The sequence below is a fragment of the Monodelphis domestica genome, chromosome 1, assembly GCF_027887165.1.
Source record: "Monodelphis domestica isolate mMonDom1 chromosome 1, mMonDom1.pri, whole genome shotgun sequence".
Classification (NCBI taxonomy): domain Eukaryota; kingdom Metazoa; phylum Chordata; class Mammalia; order Didelphimorphia; family Didelphidae; genus Monodelphis; species Monodelphis domestica.
This window is the reverse complement of record NC_077227.1, coordinates 671,861,969-671,886,754: the sequence shown is the minus strand read 5'-3', so window position 1 is coordinate 671,886,754 and position 24,786 is coordinate 671,861,969. Positions and strand designations below refer to the sequence as shown.

Below are 24,786 nucleotides of genomic sequence, written 5' to 3'. Positions count from 1 at the left end.
TAAGGAGGGTGAATGACAACCAAGATATGGGTTAGTATTCCAGGAACATAATACACTCTATCCACTGAGTAACCTTGCCACCCCCACTGGAGTTTATTGCGTGGGGTGGGGGTGACTCGATTGGACCTGTGTTTTAGGAAAATCACTTTAGTAGCTAAATAGAAGATGGATCGGAGTATGGAGAAACTTGAGGCAAACAGACCCATTAGCATGTTATTATAAACTTGGGAGCTGAGCACCAGCATCTGCCGGGAGTTTTCATTTAAAGACCTTTGCCATACCTTTCTTCTCCCTCTATTGCCCTCTCTCCAAAACACAGTATTTAATTATTTTGTATTTCTTTACTCCATAGTTATCCTTATACACATTAATATCTTGTAGGCATACTTCTTGCTTCCTCCGCGAGAATGTAAGATCCTTTTGAATGTAAGATTACTTCTTTATACTTGTATCCCCAAGGTCTAGCACAGGATCTGGCACACAGTAAAGGCTTACTGCTTGCTAATTGATTGAAAGATTGTCTGAAATTCATAGTCTAAACTAACTTCACTTTTCTGGTTACCCCCCTTTGAACACTCCCTATTTCATCAATGTTCTTCCTAAAAAATGGTGCGCAGAATTGAACACAACACTCCCAATGTGACCCAAGTACGGCAGGCTTCTCACTTTCCTCATCCTGGACACTATGCTTCTCTATAGAGCCTAAGTCTGCATGAATTTTCTTGGCTGCCACATCACACTTCCTGCCATGCTTTGTATCCTCAGAACATAGTGTCTGAATCCAAATCTTGACTATGGAGCTGGTTCTCCACTTGTCTGTGTGAGGGAGGGAGAAAGAAGAGAAAGAAAAGGAAACAAGCACAGAGGGAACACAGGGCATGCAGGCACCCAAGCACAAAAAACCTACCGGGAGAGTTTCTGGACTGCAAATGGAGATATCTCAATTTTAGGCTTCACAAGGTCAGAACTAGCTTGTTCCGGAGAGTCATGGTTATGAACAAGTGCACCCTCCTGACTGGCAGACCGGTCTTGCTCATCATCACAAAAATCAGCCTCTTCTTCCCCAGAAGCACCTCCTCTGACAAAGAGACATTAACATATTACTGAAGAAATAAGAGAATTTGAATTTATTTTGGAGGAACCTAATCAAATTTGTAACAATTTAGTTCAAGGAGCCCCAGGACATAAATCATACCCATTCTATGGTAAAAAAAAGCCATAGTTGACTAGTAATTTTAGTATGACTCCAAGAAATAACTTGGGAATCATCCATTCTAGTCCTTTCCCTTATTCTAGAACAATCACTAAAATTCTTCCTTCCCCAAATTTGCTCCCTAGCTTTAATTTGGAACAGGTACCGATGAGTGAATAAGGAGAAAAAGGAGCTGTTCATAGTCAACTACACATTCTTAGGATATAAAATAAGCAATTTCTCTATCAGAAACCGGGAGTCAAATAGCATTTTAAAAACACTTGGAGGGGGCTGCTGGGAGGCTCAATGGATTGAGAGCCAAGCCTAGAGACAAGAGGTCCTAGGTTCAAATCTGACCTCAGATACTTCCTTAGCTGTGTGACCCTGAGTAAGTCACTTAACCCCCATTGCCTAGCCCTTACCACTCTTCTGCCTTGGAACAAATGCTTAGTATTGATTCTTAGGTAGAAGGTGAGGGTTTTAATAAAAATTTTAAAAAACATCTGGAAAATAATCAAGATTACAGGTAAGGCTATGGTGTCAGGAAGATTACTGTTATAGGAGGTGGGATGGTATAATGGAAATATTACTGCTGTGGAAGTCAGATTCTGGCTTGATTCCCAAGATCTGCTTCCTGTGAGCTGGGTGATTGTAAGACATATTACTTCTATGGGTCTGTTTCTTCACTGTGAAACAGGGGACCAGGGGGTCCAGATGACTGCTAGGCTTTCCTGAAGCTCTATTTCTATGGTCCTGTGATCTTGTATTTAATGCTCAGGGACTCAAATTATCATACTTAAACATCAAACTTATTTGTTCCCATCACAACTTTCTTTTCAAAGAGGGACACTGAAGTAATTATTGACTCAAAAAAAAAAGCAGTGGAGAAGAAAGAATTGAAAAGTAAACAGTCTGCAAATGAGTTGGCATATTTCAGATCAAACAACTAACTCAAATCCAGCATCCGGCTCTTGTCCTTGGAGTTCTCGAAGAAGAGCTTTTACTTTCTCTTGATTCTCAGAAGTCATATGGAGTGTCTGTAAGGACCCTCTGGTTTCAGGCCTCCGTTTTGGTTGTGTTCCTCCCTTGCTAGTACTGCTGCTAGGCCTGAAAAGGAAACCAGACCAAAATTCTGCATATAGTCATCATCTGAGGTTACCTATTCCCTGGAGTCACCCATCACACTTTACGTCAAGCAGCTTACTAAAGACAAACAAAGGAAAGAGATATCTTGGACAGAGATCTATCTTCCACATCCCTAGATCATTCAACAACTCATTATATTACCAAGAAAACCTGACAAGAACCTGAATAACTAAACAGCTATTTTATAGTTGTTTTCACTAACTAGGAAGCACACAGGAAAACACAACAGTGACTTGCTCTATGTGAGATTTTGAAGTAAGAGATATTATCATTAATTCATTCTCTAAGGCAGTGGCACAATCTGAAAACAACAGACTCCTCCATTTGTCCATGTCAAATATAATCTAAAAAATCCTCTTACCTTCCATCTTAGAATCAATACTGTGGATTGGTTCCAAGGCAGAAAGAATAGTAAGGGCTAGGCAATGGGGATTAAGTGATCTGCCTAGAGCCACACAGCTGGGAAATGTCTGAGGGCAAATTTGAACCCAGGACCTCCTGTCTCTGGGTCTAGCTCTCAATCCACTAAGCCACCTAGTTGCCATTTTAGGTATAATTTATTATGTGTAAGGCACGGCATAATATAAAGGTAAGACTCAGTTCTCTGCCCTCAAGGAACTTGCAATCTAAATGAAGAGTAGTAGTGTGAATTTCAAAACTATTACACCCTAATCAGACCATTCTTTAGAAGATCTGATTTAGCTGTTTCCTGATCAATAACAATATACTGGGAATAACAGAATCAGGTCTTGGAAACTACATTTCTCCTCCCTTCTAAATTTAAGAAGATTAGGAAGGGCTGCATTGAACTCAAGATTTAATTATCTGAGGAGATGGCCTTCAACAGACATGTCAAGTCAAGCTTGAGCCCCCACTGGCATATGTGAGACGCAGGAAGTGAGGTAGAGAACAGCCTCTGGAGTTCTCGTGATTTCCTGTGGAGAGGGCTAGAGTTCAGTTCGATCCTGGAGCTTGAGCTTGAAGGAGCCCTGCAGACAGCTTTCCTTCAGACCGGTCACGTGAGTGATAAGGACTGACCCTTTTCTCTGCCTTGGCTCTCCAGGGCCTTAAACTCCTTTCCTTCTCTCCCTCTCCCTCTCTTCCTCTAATATTTTCTACCTCCTGTTGTAATTAAATCACCATAAAATTTGGCAGCTGACTTGGGTATTTTATTATTTGGGATTTCCTTTGGCGACCACTAAAATTTAGATTTTTTTTTTTCATGTTCAACCATAATTTCACCCTTTATAGTAGAGAAGTAAGCAAAAAGACATACACAAACAACAGTAAACAATCTAGAATGTTATCATAAAAGAAGTACAAATAAAATATTATAAGGGCTTAGAAGAGGAAGAAATCATTCCATTGGAGTGAGCTGAAAAGACTTTATGGAATGTCACTCAAACTGACTCTTGAAAAATGGGTTGGATTTCAATAGATGGTAAGGTAGAGGGAGAGCATTTCAGGCAGAACATAAGTGAGGTGTAGAAGTGGGAAAAAGGGAGGAAATATTCTAGGACCAGTAAGTAGTACAGTTTGCCCATAGCACCATGTAGGATAATAACTGGACCTAGGGCTGGAAAGATACTGGGAAGTAATGAAGGGTTTGAACTTCATGTTATAAATCACTTACATTTTTATAATAAGCTATATTCTATACCTTTAAAGTTTACTAAGTGCTTTCTGAGCAATATCCCTAGGAGTATCATCTCATTTTAGCAGTGAGATAATTGAGCCTCAGATGAGTGGCAATTTGTCCATGCTTATATAGTAGGCATTATAGCTAGATTTATCCGAATCAAATTCTGGCTCTCACCTCTACAGGCTGCCTTCTCAGCCCTCTATTGCTTTTGTAGCATTAGGGAAGCTGTGATTTCAGAGGATAATTCTGGCAGTAATGTGCCTGATGGATTGGAAGAGAGGGATAAGTTAAAGACAGAAAAAAGTTATAACAGCATTACAAGATACTGATATGGCATAGACAGAAGAGAAGCAAGGGCAAGTGAACAAAGGATAAATACAAAAGGATAGTATGAACTTTGAACTTAAGTTAAGTTCATGTTAAGTTAAGTTCAGAACAAGCTGACCAAGGCAAAGAAATCTAAGGATAACAAAAAAGAATTCTTTTAGCTCTAATGGGGAAAAAAGGAAACACAAAAGAAGGGGCAGGATTATTGCTCAGAAAAAATGAGTTGCTGGTAACAGACGATAAGGTAGAACTAATCAATAATTATTTTTCTTCTATTTCTTTGCCAGGAGAATAAAAAGAAAAAACAGACCCAAAGCAAAAATGGCTAAAAAGGGAAGGGTTCCTTGAAATTCTTTGGAAGATGATAGAGTAATTGGTTCCCTAGGGTCAGCTTTTTTGGATCACACCAAATAATATAAGTAAAAAAACCTCCAAATTTAGACAAGTTAGTAATGACAAGATAAGTGAAAGAATCTGGCATAAAATAATTCTTACAAGAAAAATAACAAGGCATTCATTAATTTGTCACATTCTAGGAACTCCAGCTGTTTGAGGTCTCCCCGCTTCTTGATACACTGGCCGAGAAGAATCAGAATCATAGGCAGAGGTAGTTGGATGATGGAAAATCCCCATTAATGAACCAGTTACTGGTGATAGGTCTTTTAGATAAGGGGAGGAAATGGTGGAACCAATAATAACTAGTCAAGGCTCAGGAAAGGTGGGCAAGGGGCTTTCAATTTCTTCCCTACCCTTTAGATGGTAGTGTCTAAGGACGGAACACAGGGAGGCAGCTCACAGAGGAAAGTTAGATATAGCTGACTGACTCGGTGTGGGGTTGAAGAAGAAGAAAGGTAAGACAAAGGCCTTTCAATGAAACTCCAAGTAGAAGTTCTCTCTCCAGCCTTAATTTTCTCATAACACTTTTGTTTGAATCTTGCATTTGTCCCTATAATGATAGTCGTTTGTGAACATGTCTTCTCTTCCATTAAGCTTGACCCTTGAGGGGTAAAGATATGCTTTATTTTATTTTTGAAGCCCTAATGCCTAGTAGGAGCTTAACAAACATTTGGGAAATTGTTTATTGAAATTCAACAATATCTACAACAACAAAAAAAAAACCCTAAGCCCTCTTGTCAGCTAGCCTGTCCCAGAAATGTTCTGTTCCTAGAATACAGCATTTCAATTTAACAACACCAAAGCACCATTTTTTTCAAGAAGGATAACTTCAGTTTTATATGTCAGCCAATTAATCAATAAGCATTTATTATCAAGCACCAAGTATGTGCTAGATATTGTGCCTGAAGGGGACATAGAGATAAAATAGGTCCCAAAATAAACCAGTTTCTGCTCTCCAGGAGCTTACATTCTATCAAATGCATACATAGACTCTTAGGATGAGGCTTTTCAGTATTTACATAAACTTAAGAAAACATTAACTTAGCAGTATTTGTTGACATTCTTTCACACATCATGTATTCTGTACAGGCTGGTTCATATTTATGCAAATGAAACTTCCCAGATTGAAAACTCCAAAAGGATAATGACCTGGATGAAACTCTTGAGTCACTGAAGATACAAAAATCATCTTCATCATCCCAAATTTTACTTGAGCCTTTTCTACTGCCACCTCGCCCTCCTCCTCCAACACTTCTTCCTCCTCCACCTTTGCTTCCACCTCTTCCACCTCCTTTATTTGGCTTCCCTTTTCTTCTCGAAGAGCTCATTTTTACCTAAAAGGGGAAAAAGAAAACACAGGGTTATTTTAATAATTTTCATTAGAAGCATGAGTAATCTGTTTAGCCAAATTGCCCACACACATTGTTTTCACCCAAACCTGAGTCAAGACTCTCCAAAAGATTCCTTTTTATAAAGCTACCCCAAAAAACCTTTTAAAAATTAGATTTACAAACTTCAATTTCTATATAACATCACATCTTATCATCAGAGAAGCAACATAAGCTTAAGTGCACTTAGAGATGGCTTTGGTGCCAAGAAGACCTGAGTCCAAATCTCATCTCTGTCATATACTGGCTATGTGATTCTGGCCCAAGTCACTTAACCTCTTGATGCCCAAAGCAGTTAAGACCAGCCAATCTGTGCTGGTAGGAGTTTTCTCATGGGGGAGTTCATATGCCAAAGAAATGACAGGTTTAGTCCCCATTCCTTTTCATAAACATATCTACTATAGGAAAGACAGATGTATAATGAAAATTCACCTCACATTAGAAATAAGTGAGAAGTAAATTCCATGGGGCAGGTAGATAGCTCAGTAGATAAAGAGCTAGACCTGGAAATGAGAGGTCCTGGGTTCAACTCTGGACTCATTTATTTCTGAGTTGTTTGACAAATCATTTAACCCCAATTGCCTAGGCCTTACCACTCTTCTGCCTTGGAACCAATACACAGTATAGGCCTGGTTTTAATGTTGAACAAAGCAAGAGGCAAAACATCTGTCCATTTTAAATGTGTTTCTGAACAGAGTTTACCTATCTGTGTTTTTAACTCTTTGTTCATCCGTTTGACCTGACCGGAACTTTGGGGCTGATAGATTGAATGGTAATTACACTTAATCCCCAAGTTCTTATAGATTTCTTATAGAACCTGGGAAGTGAAGTGGGACCCCTTGTCTGAGTCAATGGTGTCGGGAATGCCATGTCTTGGTATAATCTCCTTCAATAGAAATCTCAATACCATGGCAATGTGTCTTTTCTTGGATGGACATGCTTCAACTCATCTAGTCAATCTATCCACTATAACCAATGCATATTTGTATCCTTTGTCCTTAGGCATGTTGATATAATCAATCTGAATACACTGGAAAGGCATATAGCTGAGTGGTCTATGACCTTGATTATATCTTCTGCATGTTTCACATGCCTGACTAGTTCTAATGGCATTTGTAGTTATTCCTGGTGCTGTCCAATATCTCTTTATAGTATACAGAATCCCTTGCATTCCGTAATGTCCCTTTGCATGAATTATGGTGTATTGATGTTGATACAACTTTTTAGGGAGAATAGGTTTACTCCCTTGAGCAATCCAGATGCCTTTGATTAGTTTAGCGCCTAGCTGCTCTTTCCATGACTCTTCTCTGTGGTAGGCTTCAGTGAGATTATACTTTTCGATCAGAGAGAACTTCAGCACACAGTGGGGACCGAACCTAGCAGCATATTTTGATGTTATGTCTGCTCTGTCATTCCCTAAGGATACCCTGTCCTTTCCATGAGTTTGTGCCTTACAATGGATTATGGCCACCTCCTTAGGAAAGTCTACAGCACTAATGATACGATCTATCAGATTGCCATATGCAATTGGTTTCCCAGCTGAAGTTTTATACCCTCTGTTTTTCCATATATATGATGACCAATGTACAGTGGAGAAAGCACAGTGTGAATCCAGAAATATATTAGCTCTTTTCCCCCTAGCTAATTCTAGGGCCATGAGCAGAGCCTTGAGCTCGGCTCCCTGGGTGCTGACATGACTTGGCAATGATGCATGCCAAAGCATTTTGTCATTGTCAACAACTGCTGCCCCTGTGAATTTTCTCCCATCACGAACATAGAAGGACCCATCTGTGTATAGCTCTATTTCTGGATCGACAAGAGGTGTATCTTTCAGGCGTTCATTTGGCCTATGCATGAGTTCCACTATCTGATCACAATCATGCAATACTTCTCCACCCATTGGCAAATCAGGGATCAGAGTTGCTGGGTTCAACGGTGCACATCTATGAATTGTGATGTTATCATTGCCCAACAAAATGACTTCATACTGGGATATTCTTGCATCGGTGAATGAATGCATACTTTGTAACCATAAAAGTTTTTCAATTTGGTGTGCAGAATACACATGCAATTTACATCCCAGTACTACGTCATAGGCCTTCTTGACCATTAGAGCTGTAGCTACTATGCTCCTGAGGCAATGCACCATGCCCTGTGCAACCGTGTCGAGGATAGAACTGTAAAATGCAATAGCCCTTAGATTCAACCAAAATACTGTGCTAACATTCCAGAAGTGATTCCTTTTGCTTCATGGATGTACAAGTGGAATTCCTTCTTATAATCAGGTATTCCCAAAGCTGGAGCTGAAAGAAGAGCTCCCTTCAACTGTGACAAAGCATGCAAATGGTTCTGCTGGGTTTGTACCCCAAAGAGATAAATAATAATTTATATTATATTATATATTATTTATTAATTATTATTATTTATTATATATAATATATAATTAAATTATATATAATTATATAATTTAATTATATATATATAAATTATATATAATTATATAAATTATATAAAATAAAGAAAAAGACATGAACAAGAATATTCATAACTGCGCTCTTTGTGATGGCAAAAAATTGGAAAATGAGGGGATGCCCTTCAATTGGGGGATGGCTAAACAAATTGTGGTGTATGTTGGTGATGGAATACTATTGTGCTCAAAGGAATAATAAAGTGGAGGAATTCCATGGGGACTGGAACAACCTCCAGGAAGTGATGCAGAATGAGAGGAGCAGAACCAGGAAAACATTGTACACAGAGACTGACACACTGGTACAAGAGAACGCAATGGACTTCTCCATTAGTGACAATGCAATGACCCTGAACAACTCAGAGGAACCTACGAGAAAAACCACTATCCACATCCAAAGGAAACACTGTGGGAGTAAAAACACCAAAGAAAAACAACTGCTTGAATACATGGGTTGAAGGCATATTGTTGGGGATGTAGACTTTAAATGAACATCCTAGTGTAAACAACAACATGGAAATGGGTTCTGATCAAGGACACATGTAATACCCAATGAAATTTCGTGCTGGCTGCGGGAAGAGTGGGAGGAGGGGAAGGAGGGAAATAATGTGATTATTGTAACCAAGGAATAATGTTCTAAATTGATTAAATAAACTTAATTTTAAAAAATAAAAAAAATTAATTGCAATGGTTCTTTGATGTCTTTCATTGTCAAATCAGTCAAGCACTTGGAAATGAGAATAACCCACTATGTACTGCCTAGAGAAACCAGCAACCCCCAGAAAAGCTCTAAGTTCTTTCTTAGTTCTAGGGATGCCTAGCTTCTGTATGTCTGCTATCCTTTTGTTAGAGATTTTCCTGGTGTCCCCTTCCAGGACAAATCCTAAATATTCAACTGTTGGTAGGACCCAATGAACCTTCTTTTTAGAAACTTTATGTCCCCTCTTATAAAGTTCTTTTAACAATTTCTTTGAATCTTCTAAACAAGTCTTAGGGTCAGGAGATGCTAGCAACAAATCATCCACATAGTATATCAATTTGCTACGTCTGAAAGTTATGAACTCTTTGCAACAGTTGACAAAATATTGAAGCCGACTTACAACATCCTTGCACTAATCTAGTATGCACAGCTGGGTTTGTCCCCATTGGAAAGCAAAAATATTTTGAGAATTGGGGTGCAACAGTATAGTAAAGTAAGCGCTGCTCAGGTTCAACACTGTACCATCTAACCTCTGCAGGTATATGAGTTATAATGTCATTTGGAGATGGTGTTACAGTATGTCTCTTCCTAATGAAATTATTCACAGCCCTCAAATCCATCACAAATCTCCATGCAGGAGTGCCACCTTCATTGTAAAGGGTGAATCCCAAATAATAAAATACCCAAGTCAGCTGTCAAATTTTATGGTAATTTAATTGATATAGTAGAGATTATAAAAAGAAGGAGGAAAGAAGGGGCTAATACCGGGCAGGAAGATAGGAGATCTAGAAAGTAAGGGTTTGAGTGTGAAGGAGGAAAGAATCAGCTTAACCTCCAAAGAGGCTTAGCTAAGATGCCCAAACCTGAAATCAGCTCCAGGGCAAACTTACCATCCAACACTCCAAGATGTTGGAATGCTTAGCACTGCTGCCAGCCAGAATCGTCTCTTCAGGGAAAGAGAAAGAGGCAGAAACTGATGTGCCTTATATGGACATTTTTACATCACTTTCTGTGTCTCATCTGTACCAATGAGGACTTAGCTTGATTTAGGACAGTCCAGAGGTCTGTCCTTGTTTTGCACATATGTCTGTTGAAGGCCATCTCCTCAGATAATTAAATCTTGAGTTTTATACAGACCTTTCAAAATCTTGTTAAACTGAGTAGGGTGGAGAATGTGGGTTTTCCAAGACCTGATTCTGTTATTCCAAGCATCTCCATTGTTATTGATCAGGAAGTAGCTAAATCAGATCTTCTAAAGAATGGTCTGATTAGGGTGGAATAGTTTTAAAATTCACATCATTTAGCTTATTCTTTTTAATAGCTAATATTTTTAATATTTTAATAGCTAATATATTCAGATACCAGAGGTCTCAATATACCTTGCTCAAGCAAGCTATTTATAATGGATGTTATCCCTTCTCTTGCTTCTCTACTCAACTTGTACTGTGGTATCTTAGGTGGTATTCCTTCCCTGACCTCAATTCTAACAGGAGTAATTGATTTAATCTGACCCACATCATTTTGATGTTTTGCAAACATCCCCTGTGGTATATCTGTGGATGTCATACATAGAAGTTACAACTTGAATCTTTTCAGGTTCTTCCTCAAGTTGTTCTAAGTATAACAACAGATAGTGCTTCAGTGAATTCTTGGGTAGATGCAAATAAATTTCCCCAGATTTTTCACATTGTGTTGCCTGTATCTTGCACAAAAAATCACATCCTAAAAGGTTGTCTGGGCACGATGGAATCAACAAGAAGGTATGATCTATGGTGAGAGGACCTAATTTAACCATAGTGCTTTTGAGCTCAGGGACCTGTTGTATTTGTCCCATTGCTCCAGCTAGAGAAACCATACTCCCTATGTCAGTGTCCCCTGGATATGTCTTTAGGACAGATTTTGAAGCACCAGTATCCAAGAGAGCCTTATAGTTCTTCTTCCCCACCTTAATCCATACATATGGTTCTGGCCTGTGTGTAGCTAAAGAGTTTATTGCCATTGAATTAGTACTCATGTCTTTGCTACCCTCTACCAGTTGTATATGTAACCCAGTTAATTCCTTTTGATTTAATTCATTACCACTGAAGTCTGCAATGGAACATGAACCTTCGCTTTGGCCAGATACCCCTCTACCCCATAGAACATTGGCATTAACTGAATCCTTAGTTGTTACTAAGCCTGCCATTCCATCCCCAGATTCAAATTTAACTGATAATGTCACCTCCACTACTTTGAATATGATAATTTTTGTGTTCAAAAGCAATGTCAGCTTCATTATCAGTTAGTTTTTCCTTATCTATAACACTCACTGCTGAATGGAAGGTACTAGCTTCTGGATTCAAGCTAGATGCATTTACAAAGGGTACCTCTGCCCCAAAGCTATTTACAGAATTAACTAAGCTTGGTGGGTCTTGTCATCATTATCAACAGTAACCTTTAGGGAATTGAAATTATGGGTCTCTGTATTAGTCACTAACTTTCTCCTGAGGTCTTCTGACTCTTTCTTTCTTTTTCATAATTCAATCCCTTTATCTACTCTACACTGGAAAGTTTTCTAGGAATGATTTGATTTCCTTTACAGACTTTTCCAGTGTGGTTACTATACAGGTCTTATCAAAGTCTCTCATCTTATTTGCAATTTGAGATGTTATTTCATTAATTTCTGCCTTATTTTCTTTAATCTGGCTCTGCCTTTCTCTTGCTTTATTGCAATGGCTATCGTTCACAGAATCATTTTCTTGTACCAATTTACACTATTTCCCAACTTTTCACTATTAATTTTAACTACAGCCTCTTTATTACTATTTCTTCTACCTTCAAGTGCCTGGTTTCCTAATTCCCTTTTAATAATATCTGAATACTTTGGCATTGCTCCAGTTTCTATTGCCTTTTGCATTTCCCTCAAATCAGGAGCTTGTTGTAAGGACTTCAACTTGCAATGTGAACAGCAAGTGGATTTCTTGTACCTAGTTCCTGCATTAGGTTTTTCTCTGTTAGTACTCTCTTGTTTCTTCTTCCAGAAACAGTTTTTAATCAAGTACCCTTTACAGTGACAAAAGAAACACTCCCTAGTTTCTTTTTGCAGTGATTTAGCCTGGTAACTAGGTTTCTGGTATGTTCTGTGTTCAAAATTTTAATTTCTTCAATTTCCTTCTGTTTCAAATCCTTTTCAGTCCTCTCTAACTTTTCCTTAAGGTCTTGAACTTCCTTACTCTGATCTGAATTGTTTTCAAATAAATAACCTGCAGCCTCTCTCAATTCAATTAGGGAAACTGAATCATATCTAGGGAAATAGTTCTTAAAAAATGTCCTTAAATTGGGTTTTGTGCATCCCCTCAGAAATTGTCTACGGACATGGCCAGCTGTCTCGTCATTATCTACTTCTAAACCTAAGATTGCTTCTGCCATCTCTGACAGACGGTCTATGTATGTGGCAGGATGTTCCCCTTTATCCTGCCTGACCTTATCAAACTTGGACCATGCACTAGGTTTGGAACAGCATTCCTTAATGGCTTGAAGCAAATCCTCCCTGCACCGTTTAAGGTATGACATACAGGTTGGATTGGCGAAATCCATATCCATTCTTTGGTCCACTGTAGGCCAGCTTGTCAAATTGCCATCAGATCTAGTTGTCTCCAAAAATTTCCTTTTTTCATGGGAGCTGAACAGTTCTGATAAAAGAAATTCAACATCTTAGAAATCTGGATCAAAGATCCTAAATGCTCTCTTCAGCTCCTTGTGGGATTTAAAGGGATTGTCCACAAATTTTGGAAAGCGACATTTAACGGACTCAAGTTCCTGAGGAGTGAATTGTCTATGGGCCTTTGAGTGAATAACACCAGCATTAGTTGTTAGCTTGGTGACTTCCTTCAATGGACATATTTTCTCAGGGGCACTAGCAGCCTGAATTTCATGGTCATTGCTACCTTCAGTTTCCTGAGGTGCATTCTCTGATTGCCCATTATCTTTGCCCATAACTAGATCTAGACCTTTTTCCTTAATGAGTTGTACAAACACTGCTTTAATCATTTTGTCTAAGTTGTTGTCAATGGTCATAACCTTCTCTGCCTTAAGGGGAACCATGAATCTGAAAACTTTCCTCACTTGGGTTAGAGTCTGCAACACAGCCATGAAGAATACATATACTTGTGCCAGGACTTGCCAGAGAACTAATTCATATTGAAAAGGTAATTGTAACACAGTCATTGTCAAGTTTCTTACATAATCCACGCTTTCCACCACCATTTGAGTCAGTTTGCTGTATAGAATATGGTAAAACCAAAAAGAAGCTACGGCTGCCAAAACCACCACACCAAAAACTACTTGTTTAAACATCTTTTGTCTATCTTTTCTTTCCTGCCTGTGGGATTGTTGGGTACAGTCAGACTAAAGGTGCCACTTGAAATAGAGAAATAAACTGGAGGAAACTATTTCTTCTTGAAATTGAGAAATTGGGAAACTGTTTCTCTTGCAATGACTGTTGTTCTTTGACTTTGACCAGAGAGAGCTGCTACAGGAACCTGAGGCTGCTTATTTGTAATGGAGGTAGGAATGAGAAATGCTGAGGGATGCCACACAGAGATACTGGTACAGAGGGATGCTGCCACACAGGGGAGCTACTCTGGGGTTTGCCTACTGATCCCTACTCATGGCTGATGGATCAACCTATTTCCTAACATCCTTGCTCCCTCACCCTCTCCCTTAACCAACCCTCTTCCTCCTGCCACCCTCTCCTCCTAATTCTTCCCTTTCCCCAAGTGAACTATAATAGATACTAGTTTTCTTTCTCAGCTAAGGGGTTTATTGTGATAACAGGAGGGGAAACTGAGGTAAGAGGGATGAGGATTTCCCTAAATTACGGGGATAAATTTAGGAAGGTTTGAGGAAGTAGTCTAGTCACAAACTGTGACTCTAAGACAGTAAAGGAGATGGAGGACAACAGCAGTTCAAAATCTTCTTTCTTCTTCAAAAAATCTGCCTGGCTTGTCTCCCTTCTCAGCTTTAACCCCAAAGAAAAACAAAATTCAAAGTCTCTCAGTTTCTCCTGGCCAGCTCAACTCTCAAAAAAACCACCAACTCAAAAGCCAAGGTTTTCCTTCTTGTCAACCTCAACTGTTCACAGTCAAAGAAACCCCAAAAACCAAGTCAGCCCCACCAGGGTCTTTCAGCCAGCTTTTTCAACCTCCAGGGAGAGAGAGAGAGTGACTCCCAAGTCCCCTCCCCCTGTCAGCTCAACCTGCCAACTCTGGGAACATTCCATTTGGAACCCTGGTTCTTGCATCTTGGTTTACAAGTTCTCTCCATGCCTCTACTACATAAGACAAAGTAAAAATGTTTAAAAAGTAGTAATAATAAATTCTATGAGGATATTTTCATCATTTCCTTCTTTATTACAACTTCATCTAAAGAGTTTGCTAAAGTTCAAGTCAGCCATCTCATTTTAAGGTTTACTGACAATAACAAAACTATAAAAAAATGGAGATTTGAACCCCAGACTTCAATCCCCAGAAGTCCTTGGCAGTTCCCAGAATTCACTATAATCTCACTGGAGATACCCACCTGGGCAGAGAACAAAATGGATATTTAAACTGACTGTACCACCTACTTGCACTCTCTGCTTCTGCTTCTATGCACATGTGTCTCTCAAGATATAGTAAGTGAAACTGAATGGGCTTATCAGCCTTAGGCTTTTCTTATTTTGTATTTCTTTATCCTTAATTTCTAATAATCTTTAGTAAACCTCTAAAAATATAATACTTTTAGTAGAGAAACATTTAATTTTTACAAAAACACACTCTATGGACAAATATACTCTTATATGTCTAACTTCACCATCTTTATACCTCCTGTGTTCCTAATTCCAAAGTATAAAAATGTCATAACTAAAGAAAAATAAAGTCACCTAGATTCAAGACTCAAGATCATTCTTCTGCTTCACATAAGTAACTCTACCCACTCAAATAAAAAATTCTATTAAAAAAGATCTCTTCTGGTTTCAGTTTACAGCTTCAGCCCAAGAACAATATTAGAAAGGAATAATATTCTTTCACTTTTTTCATAGAGAAAGATAGAGGCAGCTGGGTGTTTCAGTGGATAGAGCCAGGAGGTCTTGGGTTCAAATGAGGCTTCAGATACTTCCTAGCTATGTGACCCTGGGCAAGTCATTTAACTCCCAATAATCACTGTTATTCTGCCTGAGATACTTAATGTTGATTCTAAGATAGAAGGTAAGGGTTTAAAAAAAAAAACCCAAAGAAATAGATAACATACACAAAGGTACTCTGATTTCTATAAAGACAACTGATCAGTCCCCCCAAAATTCATTCTTTTATTGGAAAAAAGGGTTTCTGAAACGGACCTGTCAGCTCTTAAGGATCCTTCTACTGTCCTTTTGTATTTAAATACTTAAAAAAGTATATTAAGTTAAACAAATAGATCCTACACAATAACTTAGACAAAGAATATGATAAAAAAGGATCATAAAATATGATAGAAATGTACATAGAAAATATTCCAGTTAAACCTAAACTGAGATCTCATTTGAGCATAGATAGGATACCACCAGTTTTTTGTTTTCATTCAGCCAGCACATCAACTGAATTTACCATGCCATGCCAAATTCTATTTTAATAGATAACACTGATCACAAGTTTTGATAAAACCATCCAACTGTGGAATAACACCAGTGGGAAAGCGTGTGCTTTTCTTTTGTGAGGTCTGCAGAATTATCAAATATATGGATTTTCATCTCTATGGTACATAAACTGCTATTAGACAGAAGGCTGTGAAGTAGATAGAATGGTAGGCCTGACGTCAAGATCTGAGTTCAAATTTGGCCTCAGATTCTTACTAGCTGAGTGACTCTAGGCAAGTCACTTAACCTATTTGTCTCAGTTCTCTTATGGGGAAAATAATAGTACCCACTTCTACAGTTACTGGAAGGATCAAATGAAATAATTGTAAAAATGTCCAAGAGTGCCTGGCCCAAAGTAGGCACTATATAAATGTCAATTCTTTTTCCCTTCTACCCACCCCTATTACTGTTGTTAAAGTTATTACAGCAAAAGGAGTGAAATCCCAGAATCAATGAGCAACTTCTGCATTATCAGTTGTAAAGTGTTTTGGTAGTATGATTTCCAAAGATTCAAAATGAAGATCCTGAATTTATCATAGGATCAATAGATTAGAGATTCAGAAATGGAAGTGCCCCTAGCAATCATTAAGTCTAACTACCTCATTTTGCATTTGAAGAAACTGAGGCTGAGGGAAGAGAAGTGACTTAATCACAGTCACACAGCTTATATGTTCCTGTAGCAGGCTGTAAGATTTAAATCAATGGCCACTACTTCAAGTATTATTTTTTATAAAGTTTTTTATCAGATAAAACAGAACCACGTGACTAAGTTTTTCTACCTGCTCAAAATGCCCACTCCACCAAAACCACAGGCAGAAAAGGAAGAGATGGACCTCCACCCAATTTATCTCCTGTCTACATCAGCAGATAATAACAGGAAGAGAGTAGAATGCTTGGAGTCATAGTTTTGTTGAGAATCTTAGTTTTGCTGGGGATCATAGTTTTTTCTGTGAGAAGAGCATACAGTATTCTATATAAAACTGGCTCATAGGTCAATCTGGAACTATGCCCAAAGGGCAATAAAAGAAAGTCTGCCCTTTGATCCAGCCATAGCACTGCTGGGTCTGTACCCCAAAGAGATAATAAGGAAAAAGACATGTACAAGAATATTCATAGCTGCGCTCTTTGTGGTGGCAAAAAATTGGAAAATGAGGGGATGCCCTTCAATTGGGGAATGGCTGAACAAATTGTGGTACATGCTAATGATGGAATACTATTGTGCTCAAAGGTAATGATGAACTGGAGGAATTCCAAGGGAACTGGGACAACCTCCAAGAAGTGATGCAGAAGTGAGAGGAGCAGAACTAGGAGAACATGGTACACAGAGATGGATACACTGTGGTACAATTGAATATAATGGACTCCTCCATTGGTGGAAATGCATCGATCCTGAACAACCCAGAGGGTTACAGGAGAAAAAACACTACTCACATCGAGAGGAAAAACTGTGGGAGTAAAAACACTAAAGAAAAACTACTGCTTAATGTCATGGGTCGAAGGGGATATGAATGGGGAAATAGACTCTAAATGAACATCCTATTGCAAATACCAACATGGAAAGAGGTTCTGATCAAGAACACATGTGGCACCCAGTCAAACTGCGCGTTGGCTATGGGAGTGGTGGGGGAAGGGGAGGGAAGAAAAGAAAATGATTTTTTAAACCAAGGAACAATGTTTGAAATTAAAAATAAAAATTAAAAAAAAACTGGCTCATACGTTGACAGGTTGAATTAACATGTTACCTGTGATTTGTTATCCTATAGACAACTCTGTTCATAGCCACTAAGGCAATCTACATCCATTGTTTCCATCTTGTAAATCATTATTAACCATTGTTCCTGAAAAAGGCTTACCTAATCCCTTGGCCTACATCATTTCCCCTATAAATTGTGCACCCCAAATCAATAAACTTTGTCACCATTCAGCAAGAGGATGTCTGCATGTCTGATCTATCTGTCTGGCGGTTCAACCCTCCCGTAATCCCAGAAATCATTTTTCTCATCCCAGTTAGTTGTCCCCAGAGTAATTTGTCATTATCACCTGCCAGATTGCCAGTTGGAATGCCCAACTCCAAATTGGCTTGCTGTTTTATCTAAAGCCTTACAGGGTGTTATTTAGTTGTCTTCAATCAACCACAAAACATTTTCCTGCATGGTGCCATCTGCTTTCATTCAATGACAAGAACTTCAATTCTCCTAAATTAATGGTTTGTACTAGCTTACACTATTGAAAGGTCCAACAGAGTTGTGCAAGAATTGTTCATCCCTATTTCATACCTTTTAATAAAGTGAGTTAATCAGGCTATAGAGTATTTTGTTAGTGGCATTAATTGGGAGTTTTGAGATGTCACACTCCTCTTACACTGTACATAACTCTCCCCACACCATCACCTTCTCACATCATTCCTGGGCTTGGAAATAAGAGTTATAAATATACCCTACAACTCTCATAGAGATATTATAATATCTATTTGAAACATAGAATCAGATTCTAAACACATTTCTTACATTCTAGATAAGAACAAAAATTTTTCTAATACTTAAGTTTTAGGATTAGGAATTACCCCTTAAAATATATTCTGCATGACTTCACATAAATAATGGTTGTCATATTGTTTGCCTCCCCAGTGGGTTGGGAAAGGGTATGAAGAGGGAGAGGGAATTTGGAAATCAAAAATTTTAAATGAAGTTAAAAAAAAATCACTCCTTAGTTCATAACTCTTAGATTTAAGTTCCAAAGATTATCCCTTAACAAAGCGGGTGAAGAGAGAGCAGGAAGGAACATACAGATGATCAAAACCAACCACTTAATTTAAAAAAAAAAAAAAGCTAAGACTCAGATATTAACTGTCAAGTGTAAACCTCAAAATTTCTTAGACTTATAAATGTTGGAAATTTCACCATTGGGAAATTTCATACTTGGAAAATTTCTTAGTGATAGTCTATTGGAATGTGAACCCAATTGACAAGGGAGGTTCCTCCTCCTTCCTTCTTAAGATTACTTTAGGACAGAAACCTTTTGCTGAACAATGGAAAGGGCTTTGACCTATGCTTAAGCACAGAACAGGAATTTCTTTGAGTCATGATTGATTTTAGAATTGATACAATAGAGATACTTGGAATGACAGAACCAGGTCTTGGAAAATACAATTTCCACCCCACTCAGTCCTAACAGGATTTAGGAAGGGCTGCAGCATAGATCAAAATTTAATTATTTGAGAATATGACCTTCAACAGACATGTGTAAAGCCACAGACCTCTGGGCGGTCCTGGGTTAAGCTAGAGCCACCATTGGCACAGGGAAGACATGGACAGTGATTGGTAGATGTGAGAACTGAGGGGAGGGAACTTGGATGGTTTCCTTAAAGATAGCGGGGTCTGAGGACTGAGAGGTGGTTGGTTGGAGAGTTTTGGCTCTGAGTGGTTGGAGAGGTGGTTTGAGAAGCTTGCTCTGAAGGAAGCTGGAGGTGGAGGCCCCTGAGACTGTTTCTCCATTTTGGTCACGTGAGTAATAGGGACTGATCTCCTTTCTTTGCCCCAGCTATCTAAGGGCTTGGGCCTTTTGGCCCAGCCTAAACAGAAGGGGTATTTAAGCCCTATTCCCTTCTCTCCCCTTTCTCTCTCCCTCTCTCTATCTCTAATACCTTTCTTCCTCCTGTTTGTAATTAAACTCCATAAAAGGTTGACTGCTGACTTGAGTTTTCATTTAGGAATTACATAGCTGAATTCCTTGGCGACCTTAAATTAATATATATCAGTCTTTTAAAGTGATTTCCTTGTCACATTGTGGCGACCACGAAGGGAGTCTAAAGAATTCTCTCAATAAACTTCTGAAATTCCTTGCCTTTTTACTATACTGTCTCACCACTTAGTCCCTTTTAACAAAAAACTTGGCTTAAAGACACAGCTGCTAGAACACGTGAGTATAAAAAAACTTGTTCTCTCTTCTCTTTTCTCCTTAAGTTAAATTGGAATCAGCAGTTTTTCTTTTTCTTCCCTTTAATCTTAAGGGACAGCTGGGTAGCTCAGCGGATTGAGAGCCAGGCCTAGAGACAGAAGGGCCTGGGTTCAAATCGGACCTCGGATACTTCCCAGCTGTGTGACTCTGATAGACAGAAAACAGCTGTTTTAAATCTCAGCAACAGGACCCTAAAGTCCTGGCTGGAAGAGCTGTTTCTAAATATCCTTTCCCTTAAGGAACAACTTCCTGGATTAGGAAAAAAAAAAAACCCTGTGGAAAGTTTGTTGCCCTGCTCCCCACGTGTTTTGTGAAATTACAAAATATATATATATATATATATATATATATATATATATATATATATATATATATAAATGAGTACTACATTCTTTGACAATTATATGGCAGCTGAAGAATTAGGGGCATTGAGGAATGAAGGATACCTCCAAATTTTTATATTAATAGGTACTGTCATTTTTGTACTCCTCAATACTATATTTAGAGATGCTAAGATAAAAAAAATTGAGGACAAAATGCAAGCCCAATTAGAAGATCTAAAAAGTTTCTTACAGGATCAATTGGCAAACACCCACTCTACCAGAAACAGACCTGTTTCTGAACCTTTGAATGAGGAAATTTCCTTCCCTGAAATAGAGATGGAAAACACCTTCCCTATAGCCCAGTTAACAGACTGCTTCTCTCGTGTAGTGCAAATCTTGACTGAATTTAATCCCCAAAACCCTTCCCCTGCAATCCCAGTTTCTCATGTTCCCTCTCCTACAGAAAACCAAATTCCAATGCAAAGGAGATCTTGTCCTCCTAGAGAAACCTGTCCTTGTCAAACTGACCCACAGGTACAAAATTCAACTAGAGGACTGTTTCCTCTAAGAGAAGTACCTGAAATAGGATGGAATGGGGATGTGGTGACTTTAAGACATAGGATACCGTTTACTCCCCAAGAAATAAATGAATTTACACGAAATATCCCCACATATGAACAAGATCCTTTTCTAGTAACAAAAAAGATGGGAGACATATTTTTTTCTGTATAATCCGTCTTACAAGGACGTTGAGAACTTACTGCAGGCTTTTTTAAGTGAACGTGAAAAAAATAAAATAATTGCTCATGTCAACAAAACCCGGGGGCGTAATGCAGCACATTGGCCATCTCAGGATCCCGAATGGGACTATAACAATCCTGAGGATTATCTACAACTATACCGTTGTAGAGAGGCCATCCTCACGGCAATGAAGGAATGTGCAGACAGTACAGATAAGTGGATGGAACTGGAAAAAATTAAGCAAAAGGAAGAAGAAACACCTTCTAGATTTATGGATAGAATTATCGAGTTTGGGGACAGATACTTAGATTGAGATTAACTAAAGAGAGTAGTTTAAGACAAGTTAGAAGAATCTTTGTAAATAACTCTTGCAAAGCAATTAAGAATTATTTTAGAACACAATGCCCAAGATGGTCAGATATGGACCTTGAAGAATTGCGAAAAACAGCTATATATGTTTTAAAGGGAAACAAGGAAAAGGAGGAAGAAAATAATGATGACATGGAGGAAGTGAAGAAAAAAATAAGATATTTAATAGATAGGATGACTAAATTAGAAAGTGGGCATGATAATGAACCAACGACAATTGCCCCTCTCCAGAAATCCAATTATCAATCCATTACTTGCCACTTCTGTGAGAAGAAGGGCCACAAAATGATGGAATGTAGAACCTTTCTTAAGAGGTTTGGAAGGAATACACAGTTTAATAACAGCTTTAGAAATAATAACTATAGAAATAATGATAATGGTTATAGAAACCAGAATTCTAGAAATTATAATAATGACTATGGAAATAACTATAATGAATATAGAAATAAGAACTTTAGAAACCAGAATTATAGAAATAGGAATTGGGAAAATGACAATGCTCCAATTGAAGAAAATTATAATCTTAATGAACAACAACAATATATGAGAAATGGCGCTCGTCCAAAAAATACTCAAGGTACTAATGACCCTCAGAGAGGTGCCCTTCAGGGGGGTGCCCAAGGAATATCCCAAACACAATGATGGTGTCCGGGGGGGGCTGGGGCACAAGAATCAGAGGATACAACCTTTGATTTCCCGGACCCTGATGTCCTACTACCCGTTGTCCCTATCCACTGCCCTCCCCATACTAATGAACCCCATGTTACCTTAAAGGTGGGTAACACCTATTATGATTGTCTATTAGACACTGGAGCTTCCTGGTCTGTATTAAAGAGAACACCTGATTTACAATGTTATTCTATTGGCTCAGAGAATGTAATGGGAGTATCAGGAATAACCCAAAGAGTTAAAAGACTTCCTCCTAGAATGGTGTCTGTAGGACCCCTAGAGGTACAACACTCCTTCCTTTTGATGCCTGACTCCCCTTTAAATTTGCTGGGGAGGGACCTTCTATGCAAACTCAGAGCCACAATAACCTGCTCCCCAGATGGCTCATTATCATTAGAAATACCAGAGGAATCTTTAAATTTACTCCCTGTACTTCTCTCGGAAAACCAGGAGGCAAAAGAGCCTTCCACTTCTGAAATACCTAAAGATATACCGGAGTCTCTTTGGGCCACATCTTCTTCTGATGTAGGCTTACTTAAATCTGTTGTTCTTGTACAGATAAAAACTAAATCTAGCCCACCTCCTTCTATCCCTCAGTATCCCCTCTCAAAGGAGGCAATTGAGGGTATTACACCAGTTATTAACTCATTAATAGAACAGGGAATAATAATCCCTTGCAAATCTGAATACAACACGCCCATCCTGCCAATTAAAAAACCAAAAAGAGGGCCCGATGGCAAGCACCTCTATAGATTCGTACAGGAAGTAAGGGCAGTGAATAATCACGTTATAAAGAGACACTCCATAGTTTCTAACATATATACTATTATTTCATCTATTCCTAGCACAGCTACATACTTTACAGTAGTAGACTTGTGTTCAGCTTTCTTTTCCATACCAATACATGAGAACTTCAGGCATATTTTTGCTTTCACCTGGAAGGGCTCACAATATACCTGGTGTCGGCTGCCACAGGGTTATGTCGAAAGTCCGAGCTTATTTGAGCAAATTTTGAGCCAAGACACAGACAATATAACATTTAAAAATAGCAAATTAATCAAATATGTAGATGATCTACTCTTGGCTTCAACAGATGCAAAAACATGTCAAGAAGATAGCAAACACCTTCTTTTGGAATTGCACAAAAGAGGACATAAAATCTCTAAGGATAAAGTTCAATGGTGTCTCCAAAAAGTAGAATATTTGGGATTCATCTTGACTGCGGGTGCTCGTTATATTTCTCCAAAACGAATTGAGAACATTCCAAAATTGAGTGCTCCTACCACTAAGAAACAGCTGAGAGCAATTTTAGGAGCAACAGGGTTTTCTAGACAATGGATTCCTTGCTATGGGGAAATCACTAAACCCCTTATAGCGTTAACAAAGGATTCGGTTCCTGAACCCCTCAAATTAGAGCCTGAACACTTGTCAGCTCTATCAGATCTAAAAAAGGCTATCATGTCTGCCCCTGCTCTAGGCATCCCAGATTACAACAAGCCATTTACTTTATATGTGCATGAGCGAAGAGGTGTAGCCTCTGGTGTGTTAACTCAGACTTTGGGACCTTCTCAGCGCCCAATTGCTTATTATTCTGCCCAACTAGACCCAGTAGCAGCAGGAGCACCACCATGCCTTAGAGGAGTAGCTGCTACAGCCTTACTAGTAACAAAAACCGTTGATTTAGTATTGGGATGTCCATTAACAATAATGTGCCCACATGAGATAGAAGCATTATTGATAAAACATAGAACACAGGCATTCTCGGATCAGAGAATTACAAGGTATGAAATAACCTTATTAAATAGTGAAAATATTACCTTGAAACGCTGTTCAACTCTTAACCCTGCCACCTTGCTTCCAGATTTACCTACTTTAGGAGAACCATTACATAACTGTGAAACATTAGTGTCCATGGCAGAAAAGCCTCAAGATAATCTCTTGGACACTCCCTTAGACAATGCAGATCTGATTTTATTTACCGATGGTTCCTCTTTTATGAGGGATGGCATACGTTACACTGGAGCTGCCGTAGTCTCAGAATTTGCCATTGAATGGTCAGCTTCACTACCTTCTAACATTAGTGCTCAAGGAGCAGAACTCATAGCTCTAAAACAAGCTTGTATAATTTCCAAGGATAAAAAGGCAACAATTTATATGGATTCTAGATATGCTTTTGGCATTTGTCACTCAGTTGGGATGCTATGGCTCCAGAGAGGATTTTTAACCTCAGCTGGAAAATCCATATCTAATGCAGAAATTATTAATGAAGTTCTTTCTGCTCTCAAACTGCCTAAAGCCCTAGCTGTAGTTCATTGCTCTGCCCATACAGGTGGCTCTGACCCTGTCTCTAGAGGAAATGACCGAGCAGATGCCACTGCAAAACTAGCAGCCATAGAAGGACCTGGATTAATTTTAACATTAACAACCACTGATAATTTAAATTTATCACTTTCCTATAATGAAAAGGAAGTGGAAAAATGGAAACAAAAATTTAAAGCAAAACAAATTAATGGAGTATGGGTGTCATCTGAAGGAAAACTCCTGCTCCCTAGAAGTTCTATAACCAAATTTGCCAATCTATTCATAAAAATGGTCATTTTGGCACCCAGGGCATTGTGGACTCTGTCAAGAAAGTATGGATATTCCCTGGTATAACTACTATAGCCTCTAAAGTATGTTCAGCCTGCCCTATCTGCCAGGCATATAACCAACATGCATATCGTGGAAAAGCCTTTGGGGGACGTCCTCTGGCTTACACACCTTTTGAACATCCACAGATAGATTTCATAACGATGCCAAAGGCTGGACGTTATAAATTTTGTCTAGTAATTGTAG

At 38.7% G+C, this 24,786-nt stretch overlaps 1 protein-coding gene across 3 annotated transcripts in view; it reads right to left on the bottom strand.

Annotated features, from left to right (window-relative positions):
* DHX57 (DExH-box helicase 57) overlaps positions 1-24,786 on the bottom strand; it is a 72,121-nt gene that overhangs the window by 43,520 nt on the left and 3,815 nt on the right. For all 3 annotated transcript variants that reach the window (XM_007477011.2, XM_007477012.2, XM_001362649.3), the window contains exons 2-4: positions 5,853-6,037; positions 2,144-2,299; positions 908-1,078 (exon numbers count right to left, since the gene is read on the bottom strand). In XM_007477011.2, the coding sequence (XP_007477073.1) occupies positions 908-1,078; positions 2,144-2,299; positions 5,853-6,031 (506 nt within the window). In that variant the 5' untranslated portion in view covers positions 6,032-6,037. The remainder of the gene's footprint in view (positions 1-907; positions 1,079-2,143; positions 2,300-5,852; positions 6,038-24,786) is intronic.